This window comes from Sarcophilus harrisii, chromosome 5 (assembly GCF_902635505.1).
Source record: "Sarcophilus harrisii chromosome 5, mSarHar1.11, whole genome shotgun sequence".
In the NCBI taxonomy this organism is placed as follows: Eukaryota; Metazoa; Chordata; class Mammalia; order Dasyuromorphia; family Dasyuridae; genus Sarcophilus; species Sarcophilus harrisii.
The window spans coordinates 151712874-151726799 of NC_045430.1; the positions used below are offsets into that span (position 1 = coordinate 151712874).

Here is a 13926-nt window from a genome sequence, read left to right on the forward strand (position 1 = left end):
ACGGGTCGGAATGTAATGTGCCTGAGGTCAGATTTGAACTTAGATTCTTCTGACTTCAGGGCAGGTGCTCTATCCACTGGACAACCTAACTGCCCCATCTTATTCATTTTGAAGAGCATCAGAACTGTAATTTCATTGCCATGGGACACTTGAAGAAATATCTTTTACCAATGTAGAAAAGTACCCACTATGCAACTTAATGTTCTTTGAGGGTATTGAAGGGGTAAATGACATTATCCCTAGTTATATAATTAGTATATATCAGAAACCAGATTTCCTGTCTGTCTTCAAAAGTTGGTTATCTGTCAATCTGCTATGGCACACTGCTACTTTTCATCGTGATTAGTATGTAAATAAAGTCCACAGTCTCTTTTTTAAAGTTATAGGTTTTTTTTTTTTAGTTATCAAGGACTTTTTATTTCTCTTACCTCCCTGTTTCCACCTTGGAGAAAAAGAAAAGAAAAAGAAATACAAACCTTTGTCAGGGAAAACAAATTCTCACATTGGCCAAATCCAAATATCTTTAACTATATCATACTAAATATTATCCTGTGACTTCATTGTCATGAAATGAACAACATTCTTTATCATTAATCTTCTGAAACCATGCTTCAATATTGTATAATCAGAGTTCTTAAGTTCTTAAGTTTTTCAGAATTATTAATGCAGTATAATATAAAAAAATTTGTTCTTTTGGTTCTGCTCATTTCACTCCATATGAATTCTTGAAAGTTTCTCTGAAACTATCTCTCTTTGGCTTTTTATAGCACAGTAATTACATTTATCTACTACAATCTGTTCACTCAGTAGAGCATCTCTTGAGTTTCCAGTTCTTTGCCATTGCAAAAAAGAACTACTATATATATATATTTTAGGACAGATGTGGCCTTTTTTTCTTTGATCTCTTTAGGATAAAGGACTATTAATCTAATTGCTAGGTCAAAAGATGTTACAAGTTAATGCCTTTTTGATATATTACTTTCTAGAATGGTTAGTGCTATTCACTACTCCACCAACAATGCTTCAGTGTACCAGTTTTCCCATAGCTTCTCCAAAATTTGTCATTTTTCCGCTTTTCATGAGGTGGAACCTTAGAGTTGTTTTCCTCTAATAAATAATATTTTCCTCTAACAAATTCCTCTAATCAGTATTTATTAGAGGAACATTTTTTCATGGCTATAAATACTTTAGATTTCTTTCCTAGAAATCTGCTTGTTCATAGCTTTCAACCATTTATCATTTGGGGTTTAGTTCTTATAAATTTTAAAGAAACTTGCTGAAAAATATTTTCCCATGTAACTTCTTCTGCCAGACTATTGTCCAATTTTCCCAGCCATTTCTCAGATATATTTGGAATGATCAAATTTTCTGAGTCAGAGATCTTTTGAAAAATGAAGCATTACTTTGTTGAGGATAGTTTTATAATTGACATGAGAGCTGTAAGTACCGAATGCCATTTGGAAATGGGTAAGCTAAAATTTACAAGGTGTTCCAGTTGCTTTGGCTTGATTTTTGAAGGAGGCCTGTAAAACAAAGACTTATTCAGACTAAGTGAAATGAAGCCCCATCTTCCACTGTTGAGTGAAGATTCTGTCTCTGAAATAACTGATTAAAAGCATCTTGATCCATAATTTCCAAAGGGCTGACTTTGACATTACAAAGCTCTTAATTATCTTAAGGTTTTTCCCTTTTCTAATTCTCTTGAAGAGCTTGCTCCTTTCCCTTCAGGAGTGTCCTGTTTATAAAACAAAACTAGTTTTTCTTGAGCCATCTTATCCAACCCTAGGGGAAAAACTAGTTTAAAAATTCTTTAATTCTAGTAAAGTTGGTGCCTGCCTCAAAAATACTCCGATCTCTTTACAGTTGAAGATCTTTTTACAGTTGATGTTTGGACTTGGAATCAGAAAGCCTTAGAAGGTCAGGGCTCATATCTAAAGATTCTGCTACTTACTTCCTGTGTGATCTTTACAAAGTTATTTCATTTTCTTTGGGTCTCATTCTCCTCAAGTGAGATGTTTCATCACATAGCCTTCTTCAATGTCCCTTTCAGGTCTAAATCCTATGACCTTTTCTAGCCTTAATTCTGTGTGAATCATGGCATATTTCTTTATTAGCATATACAGATAGTATAATTTTGGAGATTGGAGACTTTTTTTGCATATAAATTGGCATAAAGTCATAGATAGCTAGAGCTGGAAAGGATTTGATTAAAAACACTAATTATCTCAAAGTTCCTACCATCTGTATGGCACTTTGTAAAATGTTTTCCACACAAGAATTCTGAGTCAAGGAACACAAGTATTATCCATGTTTTTTTAGATGTGGAAGTTGAGTTTTTAAAAAGCAAATTGATTTATTCTCATGGTCCCACAGTTAATTGCAGGATCAAGGTTCAAAATAGTCTCAGTACCTGCTATGGGCCAGGGCCTCTAGTCAGTTTTGTTGCTATAAAGACAAAAATGAAACCATCCTTGTCTTCAAAGATCTTGATTTATACATCTTGTAATTCTCATTTCCCTCCTATATATACTAAGCCAGTAGGAATATTATGACATTTACCAAGATTATTCAGGTTCAAATAAAAGTTTTACCTGAAATATTCAATTGACATTATGGGGTTTAGGATGTTTTGTTTGTGTGTTTGAATCATCTAGAGAACTATCAACCTTGTGGTCATATATGTGATCATAACTTTTACTTTGAGTCTCAAAATTTCTATGCCAAGTTTGTGAACATGCTGGGATTTGTACCCTAGTCCATGATCCTTTGTCACCAGATTACCAGTGTAGGGCTCTAGATAATACAATGGATAGAGCACTGGGCCTGGGATCAGGAAGAGCTGAGTTCAAATCCAGTCTTAGACATTTACTGTGTGACCTTGGATAAGACATTAATCCTCTTTGCCTCAGTTTCCTCATCTGTAATGAGCTGGACGAGGAAATGGCAAACCACTATAATATCTTTTCCAAGAAAACTCCCTATGGATTCATGAAGAGTTGGACACAATTGAATAACAGTAACAACTCTTATTAGGACCCAGGATTCTATTGCTAAAGTAATTTCTGTATAACTTAGAAAAGTTGTATTTAAAATTTTTTAAAAATTATTTTGAACTTGACAAATATTCATAAACATGTACATTTCCACATGCAAAGAACAGAAAAGAGAGAATTATATATATAAAACTGTGATCTTTAATTATACACAAGTATTTAAAAATTTTTAAAAATTCAACATGTTTGTTTCAAAGCAGTTCTGTCAGTCTGTGTCTTCCTATGAATTCTTTTCTGTGCTTTGCTGTTCATTTAAAATGTGTGTCATTTAAACTTTTTAAAGCATTTCCACCAAATCCCTACCTCTTTTTACAGTTCTTCTCCTTCAAAAAAATTTTTTTGAAGTTTTCCCTATAAAAAAATAATCATAGTTGAACAAAACAAATACCCATCTTGTTTGTATCTGAAAATGGATGCCTCATTTTGCATCTCTATCCCCTACCTCTCTTTCAAGAGATCTTCTGGAGTCATGGTTGGTCATTAGATGGATCAGAAGTCCTATATTTCAAAGTTGTTTTCCATGACAATGTTTTAGTCATCGTGTGAATTGTTTTAACTTTTCACTCTTCAATAGCTATGTCAGTACTTTCAAGCTTCTCTGAATCTAGAATGTTAGCCATTGCTTATGGTTTAATAAGAAATCTGATTCATTGAGCTACCTCTATACAATTCTTACTAGCACAATGGTATATAGGAAAATAGCATTTAATGTAATGGCATCACAATGCTCACGTGAGTTTCCAGGTTGATGATCTGTAACAAAAGGGTTATTTTTTGCAATAGAAAAAAAAAATAGCATGGGCCAGCTATTATAGGGAATATAAAGAATCTGGTAAGACTTAAAATATTACAGACAGAAAAAAAAAAAAAAAAAAGCAGAGGTCCTGGGCATACACCAAAAGAATTCTGTTACCAAATAATTATTTTAATACATTTTGAATTATAATTAACTTAAATGTAAAATAGTTACTAAGAAGATTGAATTGGTTGTAATAATGTTCACTGTTAAACTTTTAATGCAATTTTTTAAGTGAATTACTTTCCTTTTTTTATAGACTCTGGTTGAGATATTTGAGAACATTGGTTCCACAAACATTGCAGATTTAGTTGCTGGACTGCTTACTATCATTATCTGCATGGTTGTTAAGGAAATAAATGATCGATTCAAACACAAAATTCCTGTTCCTATTCCTATAGAAGTGATTGTGGTAAGTAGACTATTTATTTACATAGATAGTGGTCATATGGCAAGAAGAGAGATTTTTAAAAATCAGAGGGTTTTTTTTTCCTCTCTTTCTCTTTTTTTTTTTCTGCTTTATTTTAGACAATTGTAGCTACAGCCATTTCATATGGAGTCGACCTAGAAAAAAAGTACAATGCTGGCATTGTTAAATCCATTCCAAGGGGGTGAGTAGGGTATCCTTCTTTGGCAATACTAATATGTTCATCTTAACTCAATATTTTCCATTTAAACAGAGCCCTTTATTGCTTTTTAGGAGTGTATTCCTTCAATGTCCCTGCTCACAGATGTACAAATCTAAAAGAAATATTCACTTGGATAAAGAATGAAGGAACTAGTAATATCATCTAGACTAGAGAGAGCTCTCTTTTTTTTGAACATAGTTTGTAGTTTCTTTTTTTTTCATTCTCTTTTAAAAGTGCAGAGACTTAGCTAGCTCCAGAGTTCTGATTTGGGCTTGTGTATGCATCAGGACAATCTGCTCTGGTTAATATGGGTCAGAAACATCGATTATAACTTGCAGAAGGGGCTGTCCTAGATAGCATAGTGTCCTGGAAAGAATCGGAGAATCTGTTTTCAAATCTCAGATCAGCTATTTCTTGTTTCTGTGACCTTGGGAAAGAAATCACCTCTCTGAGTATCAGTTTTCCTATCTATTACATGACAACTGCTGAGGTCCCTCTGGGGTCTCAGTTTGTGTTTTTATGGGCTGAATTTTATACTTAGTTCATTCTCTTTTGAAGTTTATATTTGCAGCATTGAAATTTTTGGATGCCATCCATAAATTAAAATGGGATTGATAGATATTTCTTCAAGTTGGTGTGGTGGGAAGAGTGGTAGCCTAGGTATACATAGATAGATCCCTATTCTAATTTGAAAGTCTTTTATAAAGAATTCAATAATCTTGAAAAAGTCTCCTCATTGTCTGTGTTTCAGATAAAATTAGGGTAATAACCTATGTCCTGTCTTTCCCATTGGCTTGGTAGGAAGAGAAAATGCATGGCCTACTAGCCAAAATAACCTAAGTTAATCAAATATTTGGCCAAAAGTAAGACACAAATTTCTTTATAGCTGTAGAAAAACACCTAGTTTGCTATCCAAGGAAGGTATTCAGCTAGGGAAAGGGAAATACTATAACAGCAAAGTCTTGGTGGCTTTTTGAAAAAGAGGATGAAAAAGGCTTGGAGATGTTGGTAGATCTTCTTCAAACTTGAACCGTGGCTAGATTTTTCTAAATTGTGTTATGCATCTTTCTGAAGTGCAAAAAAAAAAAACCAAACCTAACAACTTGTTTTTCTTGAGTTCTCTAAAGTTCATTCAAAACAGCCAAAATAAATACGACACTTAATAAGGAAAGAAAATATTGGCAAGCTTCTAACTTTTCATGTTTGTGGGATTTAGATCTTGCTAAATCATTCTTAAAGGATTGATCTTAAGAATGGTGGTGAGGAAGCTTTTCCTGAAGGAAAAAAATGAGGTAGAATTCATTTGCATTTATGGGAAATCTTACTGGAAAATATTGAACTACGTGAGGATCCATCTATATTAGTTTCTCTTTGGACCCATTTCTGTAAAATGATATGGTGGGATTTCTTTCCACACCTGACATTTCATGGTTCCTTATGCTTAAAAGACTAGGAAAGACTTTTCAAAACTGTAAAGTACTCTGAAAGTTTTAAGAGTATGCTATTATTTGGGGTTTGGAATATAATATCTATAAGAGAAAGGTTCCCAGTGAAACTTCAGTGAAAGCTGAAAGTCCACTGGGACTAAAGGACTGAGAATGGGAAGTCCTTGGGATGTTAAATTGACCTTCCTAGAATGGGCAGGATACCTCATTTACAAGTAAAGAGACAGCGGATTTTCCTCCTGGTCATATACTGACTTTTAGCTTTTGTGCCTTCTACCTATATGCATAAGGTTTTCAAAGGATAGCTGGAAGGTGAAACTTATTGAATTAAAATTAATCACACTAAGGCTACTTGGAGTACTGAGGGAAAGGACTTTTGAGTCTGCAAGGATTTGTTGACCAGGGAGCTAAGACTTCTCCCATCTCCTGCCTGCATGTGACAAATCACCTCACAGCTGAGAACGATGGAAGCAAAGGGGAAGTTTCCACTGATCCCAAGCCAAGAGTCCTCTTATTATCTGTAACACTCCAACCGAAAAGAATGCCGTCCCACCCAGTTAAACTAGTACCTGAAGGTGGAAAAAAGACTGATGCTCTTAGAGCTCAAAAGGCCAACCAATTAACCAACTCAGCATCTCTGCCTGGCAACCAGAGCCTGGCGAGAAGCAAGCAAACACGGCTTCCAAGTGACTTGCTTTACCCGCTCCAGCGGCAAATTGGCTTAGATAGTTGGTTCTTGGTCTGGCTAATCCAACAGATTTCCCAGCTGAGCCGCTAATTGACTCCTCCATCACTGAAAACATACCCTACAGTGAACTGGGGAAGAACCTCTGGAGAGAGAAAGGATATTGAGGCTCTTCAGTTTGAGAGTTGTGAGTTGTTTTGTCCATACGTGTTCCTTTGTATCATTGTACTTTTAGGTTAATGTGAACATTTATCCTTTCAGAGATTCTGGGTGTACTTTTGGGGAAAACACCTTGTAACTATTGTTTTTGCTAAGAGATTACAGGGTCTACCCACTGTAGGGCAGATGCAGTAGCAGGATCTCCTGAGCATGGTCAGCCAGCGATACCCCTAGAACCTGACAGTAATAGTAGTAATAATTCTATGCAACCAATCTGCCAGTGGTTGGGAGTTGGGCGAAATGGGACCTGTAGGGGAAGTCTTTAGATATTTATCATTTAATGGAAATCCAATCTTTTGTTTTCTCCTGCAATTACTCCTTATCTCCAAATGATTACAGAAATTTAGCAGTTAGAGCTAGAAAGGCTCTTAGAGCCCATCTGGTCCAATCTCTATTGTTTTATAGCTGAGGAAATTGCAACCACAGAAATGACCTATTGAAAGTCACTCAAAGGAAAAGGAGCAGAGCTAGAATTCTGATTTTAAAGCCACTGTGCTATTTACTGCATTCTACGTCATTTTCCCATTCTTTAACCATCTGGAAATTTACTGGATATGTAACCTGGGTTGGTCATTTAATTCACTTCCAGCCTCAGTTTCTTCAACTATACAATGAGAATAGTAACAACACCTAACTTACAGGGTTTGTTGTGAACGTAGAATGAGATAATATTTGTAAAGTGCCTGGCAACAGAGTCTATATTGGACAAATGCTTTTATTCTTTTCTAGATTTCATTCCCACCATTCTTATTAAATCAGTCATACTGGAGATGGTGGAGGGCAGGGGAGAAAGTCAAGTCAACAAATCAGCAAATATTAAGCATCTACAATGTGTCAGGCACTGTGCTAAGCCCTGGGGAAGATAAAAGAAAATAGCCTCTGCTCTAAAGGAACTGACAGTCTAGTGGGAAAGATAATATGCAAACAAATATGTACAAGAAATATACAAAGAAAAATGGTAGTTTCAGAAGTTTTAATGGAAATAAAAGGGATCTAAGAAAGGCTTCAGATCAGGTTAGAGAGTTTTGGAAGTCAGAGTTTTATATTTGATCCTCACAGGAGTCCTCAAAATACGGCCGCGGGCCAGATGCCGCAGCTGAGGACAATTATCCCCTTCACCCAGGGCTATGAAGTTTCTTTATTTAAAGACCCACAAAACAAAGTTTTTGTTTTTACTATAGTTCGGCCCTCCAACAGTCTGAGGGACAGTGAACTAACTGGTCCCCTATTTAAAAAGTTTGAGGACCCCTGCGATGTCTAGAAGGTAATAAGGAGCCACTGGGTTTTGCTGAATGAGAGATGACACTGTAGGATCTACATTTCTTTTTTATTGTTGTTTTATTATTTTTGAGTCTTGACACTTTTGGGGGTTTTCTTGACAAACATACTGGAGTGCTGTGCCATTTCCTTCTCCAGTTCATTTTACAGATGAGAAAACTGAGGCAAACAGGGCTGTGACTTGCCCAAGGTCATAGTTACTAGTAAGTGTCTGAAGCCAGATTTGAATTCGGGAAGATGAGTGTTCCTGACTCCAGGCCCGGCACTCCATCTACTCCACCACCTGGCTACTCCTGATCTACAAATCAAATTTGTATCAAATCAAAAGTCAATTTGAAAGTGGAGTGAAGGGCTGTCAGGAGTAGGGAGGAATTGTGAAGGCATGGGGAAAGAAGGAGAAAAATTTGAACTCAAAATCTTACATGTAATTAGAAAAAAAAATACTATTTACATTAGAAAAAAAAGAACCTTGACGGCAGGGAAACTAATCAAAAGGCTATTGCAATAATTTAAAAGTGAGTTGATAAAGATTTGTGTCAGGCTGGTGGTAGTGGCAAAAGGGAACTTTCACAGGAGATCTCAGAGGCAGAAAGTAGAAACTATAGGACTTGACAAGTGATGGGATATTAGGGGAGGCAGAGAGTTGCGGAATCAAGGATGACATATGGTTTGTGAGCCTGGGTCACTTGGAGGATGGTGTTACAGGAAAATTGGGTGGGGAAAGAGGAATATAATGAGTTCTGTTTTGATACAATGAATTTAAAATGTCTGTGAGACATCTAGTTTGCAATGTTCAATAGATAATTGGAGATAGGAAACAATGTTAAGAGAGAGTTTAAGGCTAGACAAATGTTTTGAGAATCAAGTGAAATAGGAAAAAGACACAGACACAGAAATATAGGGCCACACAGAAAAAAAAAAAGCCCAGGGAAGGAGGGTACTAGTGGCTTTTAGACAGGACCTGGTTCAGATACAGCAAAGGACACTGAGAAGAAGCAGTCAGATAATTAGGAAGACAGTTAAAAGAGAGCAGTGTCACTTTTAAAAGGTATAGAGAAAACATTATCAAGAAAGTAAGTTTGATCAATGGTGTTAAAGGCTTGCAGAGAGGTCAGGAAGTGAGGAAAGGCCATTTAGCAATGAAGAGGTCATCTGTAATTGGAGAGAACAGTTTCCATGGAATCATGGGGTCAGAAGCCAGAATGTGAAGTAAGAAGGCAGTGAAAGGAAAAGAAGTTGGAAGCACTCATTGGAGATGACTTTTTCTTTTTTGTTGTTTTAAATAACAGCTTTTTATTTTTTTTTTATCTTTTTATTTTCAAAATATAAGCAAAAATAGTTTTTAACATTCATTCTTGCAAAACCTTGTGTTCCAAAAATTTTCTCCCACTTTCCCCCAGATAGCAAGAAATTCAACATAGGTTAAACATGTGTAATTCTTCTATACACATTTCCACAAATCATACTGCATAAGAAAAATCAGACTAAAAATAGAAAAAATGAGAAAGAACAAAAAGCAAACAACAAAAAAGATGAAAATACTATGTTGTGGTCTACACTCAGTCCCCACAGTCTTCTCTCTGGATGTAGGTGCTCTCTCCATCACAAGTCTATTGGATTTGGCCTGAATCACCTCATTTTTGAAAAGAGCTATATCCATCAGAATTGATTGTGGCATAATGTTATTGTGTCTGTGTACAGTGTTCTCTTGGTTCTACTCATTGTGTAAAGTTTAAACTGGCATATTACTTTTCTCCGAGGTGCTTTTCCTTAATTGCAGTTGGAGACCTTAATCTTTTTAAGCTAAGGTCTTTTCCAGGAATCAATTTGTGTGAGGCAACACTCATTCAGTGATTACAGGCTAAGTAAGAATTGAGATTCCTTTGTCTTAACAAAAGAATTAGTCAAGGAGGGGAAGCCCTTGCTACTGCATCTTGAGTCATATATTGCTGACCTATGTATTACTTTTAGACTCAGATTTTTCTATAGGAAAGAGTGGGATTGATGACTGCATAGCTCTTGTCTCACTTAAATCAAGACATCCTCCTCCTCATCCTCATTGAACTGAAAGACACTTAACAACAACAACTAAGATTTTTAGGACTGATAGGAGAGGAGCCTTAGTTGTGAACTGGGAATAAGGGACAAACAACAATCTATAGGATGATTTTTTTTTTAATTATAGCTTTTTATTTTCAAAATATAAGCAAAGATAGTTTTCAACATTCATCCTTGCAAAATCTTGTTCCAAAATTTTCTCTCCCTTTCCCCACCTCTCCCCTAGGCAGCAAGTAATCCAATATATGTTAAACATGTACAATTCTTCTATACCCAATTATTATGCTGCACAAGAAAAATCAGATCAAAAAAGAAAAAAAAAGAGAAAAAAAGCTAGTAAACAGCAACAAAAAACTGAAAATATATTGTGATCCACCTTTAGTCCCCGTAGCCCTCTCTGTTTTTTCCATCACAAGTCTATTGGAATTGGCCTGAATCACCTTATTATTGAAAAGAGCCAAGTACATCACAGTTGATCATCACATACTTTTCTTGTTGCTGTGTACAGTGTTCTCTTGGTTCTATTCACTTCACTTAGTATCAGTTCATGTAAGAATTTCCAGGCCTTTATGAAATCATAGGATGAAGTTTCTTTAAGGGAATTTCAGTAATCAGCATTTAGATGAAAGATAAGACTGAAATCCCTTTCAGGTATATCCCATATTATACTATGTAGGTTTCTCCTCTGTCTGAATGTTTAGATCATCTCTACAAATTTCCTACAAAATTACTTCTACAAAAAGGAATAATAACTTAGCACATGATCTCAGAGAAAATGTGGTATTTGTCGTGAAGATAGTATATTATAAAATTGGTAGAACAATCGACCTTATCTCCTTTAATCTCTGAAACACTTGGGTCATGATATGGATTTTCACAAAGACATGAATTTCTCACTTGACATCTCGGTCATTCCAATCTCTCTATGTACATGTTAAATAGCTTTTGTCATGTTGTAGAAGTATGTATTAAAACCCAAGAGAATTCAGGAAAAAGGCCTTGCCAGAAGGCTCAAGTATATTTAACAGGTTGACAGAGTACTTGATGGTCCATGGAAAGAGCACTAGATTTACAGTTAGGATTTATTGTTCAATTGTTCTCAACTCTTTGTGACCCCATTTGGAGTTTTCTTGGCCAAGATACTAGAATGGTTTACCATCTTCTCCTCTAAATCATTTTATAGACGAGAAAATTGAGGGCAAACAAGGATAACTGACTTGCTTAGGGTCACAAAGCTAGGATTTGTCTGAAGCTAGATTTGAGGTCTTTCTGACTTCAGGTCCAGCCTTTTATTCACCTTGCCACCTCACTATCTCAGGAGATTGAGTTTCAAATATTGGCTCTGATATTGACTCATTATCCTCATATCTCAAAAAGGGATAGTAATATTATCTTTCCCAAAGAAGTTGTTGTGAGAAAAGGTTTGCAGACCTTAAAGCACTATGTAAATGTGAGTTATTATTTATAAGGTTACTAAGTCCAGATTTTGTTTTTTCAGAGGTACAAATGGGACCATAGCCTTTGAAGTCCCCAAAGAATTAAGTTTAAACTTAAAGAAGTTAACCTTTATGAAAAGCAATAATAAAAATAATGTGAATAAGATATAGTTTTAGAATATCCCACATTTCCAAATAACATTTGAGTTATACTTTACATATATTGTACATGTGAATTTAGAGATTATTTGGCAAGTTGAAGAGATATTATCAACTGTAGGCAAGTGTGATGAATGCTTTTTCATTTTTATAACCCGATAGGTTTTTGCCTCCTGCTGTTCCGTCAGTAAACTTGTTTTCTCAGATGGCTACTGCTTCATTTTCCATTGCTGTGGTAGCCTATGCAATTGCTGTGTCTGTAGGGAAAGTCTACGCTACCAAGTACGATTACACCATTGATGGGAATCAGGTATGTTTACCTCTATTACAAAACAACATTTTAGAATTGGACCTTTGAGCAGAATTGTAACCAGAAGTTTTTGTACTCGGGGAAAAGGCCATAAATTATACCAGGCACACACCATGAAGCATGTCCTTGTTTTAATAGGGTACAAGGTCAGGAAAGGCAGTTTGTTTCCTGGAAGGTGGTAGAGGCAGAGCATCCAGGGTACGAGGATTCTGCTATTGAGAAAACTGTCATGAGGGTCAAAGGATGGTAACTTCCTATTTTGACTAACTAGTTCAATTAACTAGGTTAATTAATTAAAGCACTATCAATACCCTTGGAATCTGAGCTCTTAAAGCAAATCTGAAAAGAGTTGGTATTCATCTGCCTCTTCTATTAAGAATACTGTTACTAGATTGATTCTCTCTTAAATGTACTCCAATACTTATCAATTTGAAATTATTTTCAGGGTTAATGCAGTATCATCATTTTATACTTTTAAGATTATTATTATTATTATTGTTTGAGGTGAGATGACCTGGGTCTGTGATTTCACTGGTGCAGGAAATTTCTAATGAGAAACATCTGATTACCAGGGCAGACCAGCACCTCTTCTGAAACTTATAATATTAGAGAATTAAATGGGACAGAAGGAAATTAAATAAAAGTGTCCACAATTATATAGTTAGTATGTTTTGAATGAGGGACTTGAACTTATATCTTCCTTACTCCAAGACCATCTTCTCAATTCACTAATCCATACTGCCTCACTTTGGGGCAAACCTGATTTTTTAAATCATTTATGCACTCAGATCATGAATAATATATGCATTTATCATTCTTTTGAACACTTTACCTAGCTTAAAATTTTCTCAAAGGGTGTGTTATTTTTTAATAAGCAGCATTTTCAATGCAGCAATTTCTGTTAATGTCAAATAAAATTTAAAATGAAAGTCTTTAAATGTGCATTTCATTGGATGGAATAGAGTAGTTATAGTATTAGAACTGAATACTCCCTTTAAAAAAACAAACCATTACAAATATGTTTACAATGAACCTTCTGAAAATACAGCAGAGCAATGAGAACAGTTGAATGATAGACTCAGAAATCTAGTCCTTTCTGTCATAATACAGTTCATGGCAAATCTTCAGCAACAGATAACACCAGAAATGAAAGCTGCAGGTAGCTTACTGAAAATGAGATGAGTGACTTGTAATAGCATGAAACCAGGGCAATGAAAGGATTATTTCAGCACAGGGTCAGTTATTGTCCATCATTTCAGGTTTCTAAACTGGAAAATAATTGAAAATAGGGAGGTTTTTCTTAGCTATCAATTCAGTTCAACCTTTAAATATCTTGCTGCTTCCTGGATACCTTCAACTATGGCAATTCTCGTTTAAAATAACTTCAATGGAAAATGGCATGGATTTGTTGGTTGCAAACATTCCGTTTAGTTGACCTGGTTTTTATAGGATAGTACTGTGAAGGGTGGGAGAAGTAGGATGTGTTCAAATGGGAAGTATCCCTTTTCTGTTGTTTTTTGGAGGGAAGCTGATTTTTTTTTAAGCTAGAAATTTTTCAAAGTAAATTTGGGAGGCTCTGGAGGAGTTTGCTGCATCTAACATAGTCTCTTAAAGAATGTATTTATAGCTTTGCATTAACCAGTTTTTCTTTTAGGAATTTATTGCTTTTGGGATCAGCAATATCTTCAGTGGATTCTTCTCCTGTTTTGTGGCTACCACTGCCCTGTCACGCACTGCTGTTCAAGAAAGCACTGGTGGGAAGACACAGGTAATGAGACTTCCAGCCTGGAAAAAACGGTAGTTTGCATTTATTATCACAAAGGACAAGTTCAGGCCAAGCAGCAGCCTGAAGGGAACA

The 13926-nt window shown here is 35.6% G+C and overlaps 1 protein-coding gene across 1 annotated transcript in view; it reads left to right on the top strand.

The window, feature by feature from the left end:
• Positions 1-13926, top strand: part of SLC26A4 (solute carrier family 26 member 4) — a 55241-nt gene that overhangs the window by 12802 nt on the left and 28513 nt on the right. Inside the window, exons 7-10 of the mRNA XM_031938760.1 lie at positions 4109-4261; positions 4378-4460; positions 11921-12068; positions 13723-13836. Coding sequence (XP_031794620.1) covers positions 4109-4261; positions 4378-4460; positions 11921-12068; positions 13723-13836 — 498 coding nt within the window. The remainder of the gene's footprint in view (positions 1-4108; positions 4262-4377; positions 4461-11920; positions 12069-13722; positions 13837-13926) is intronic.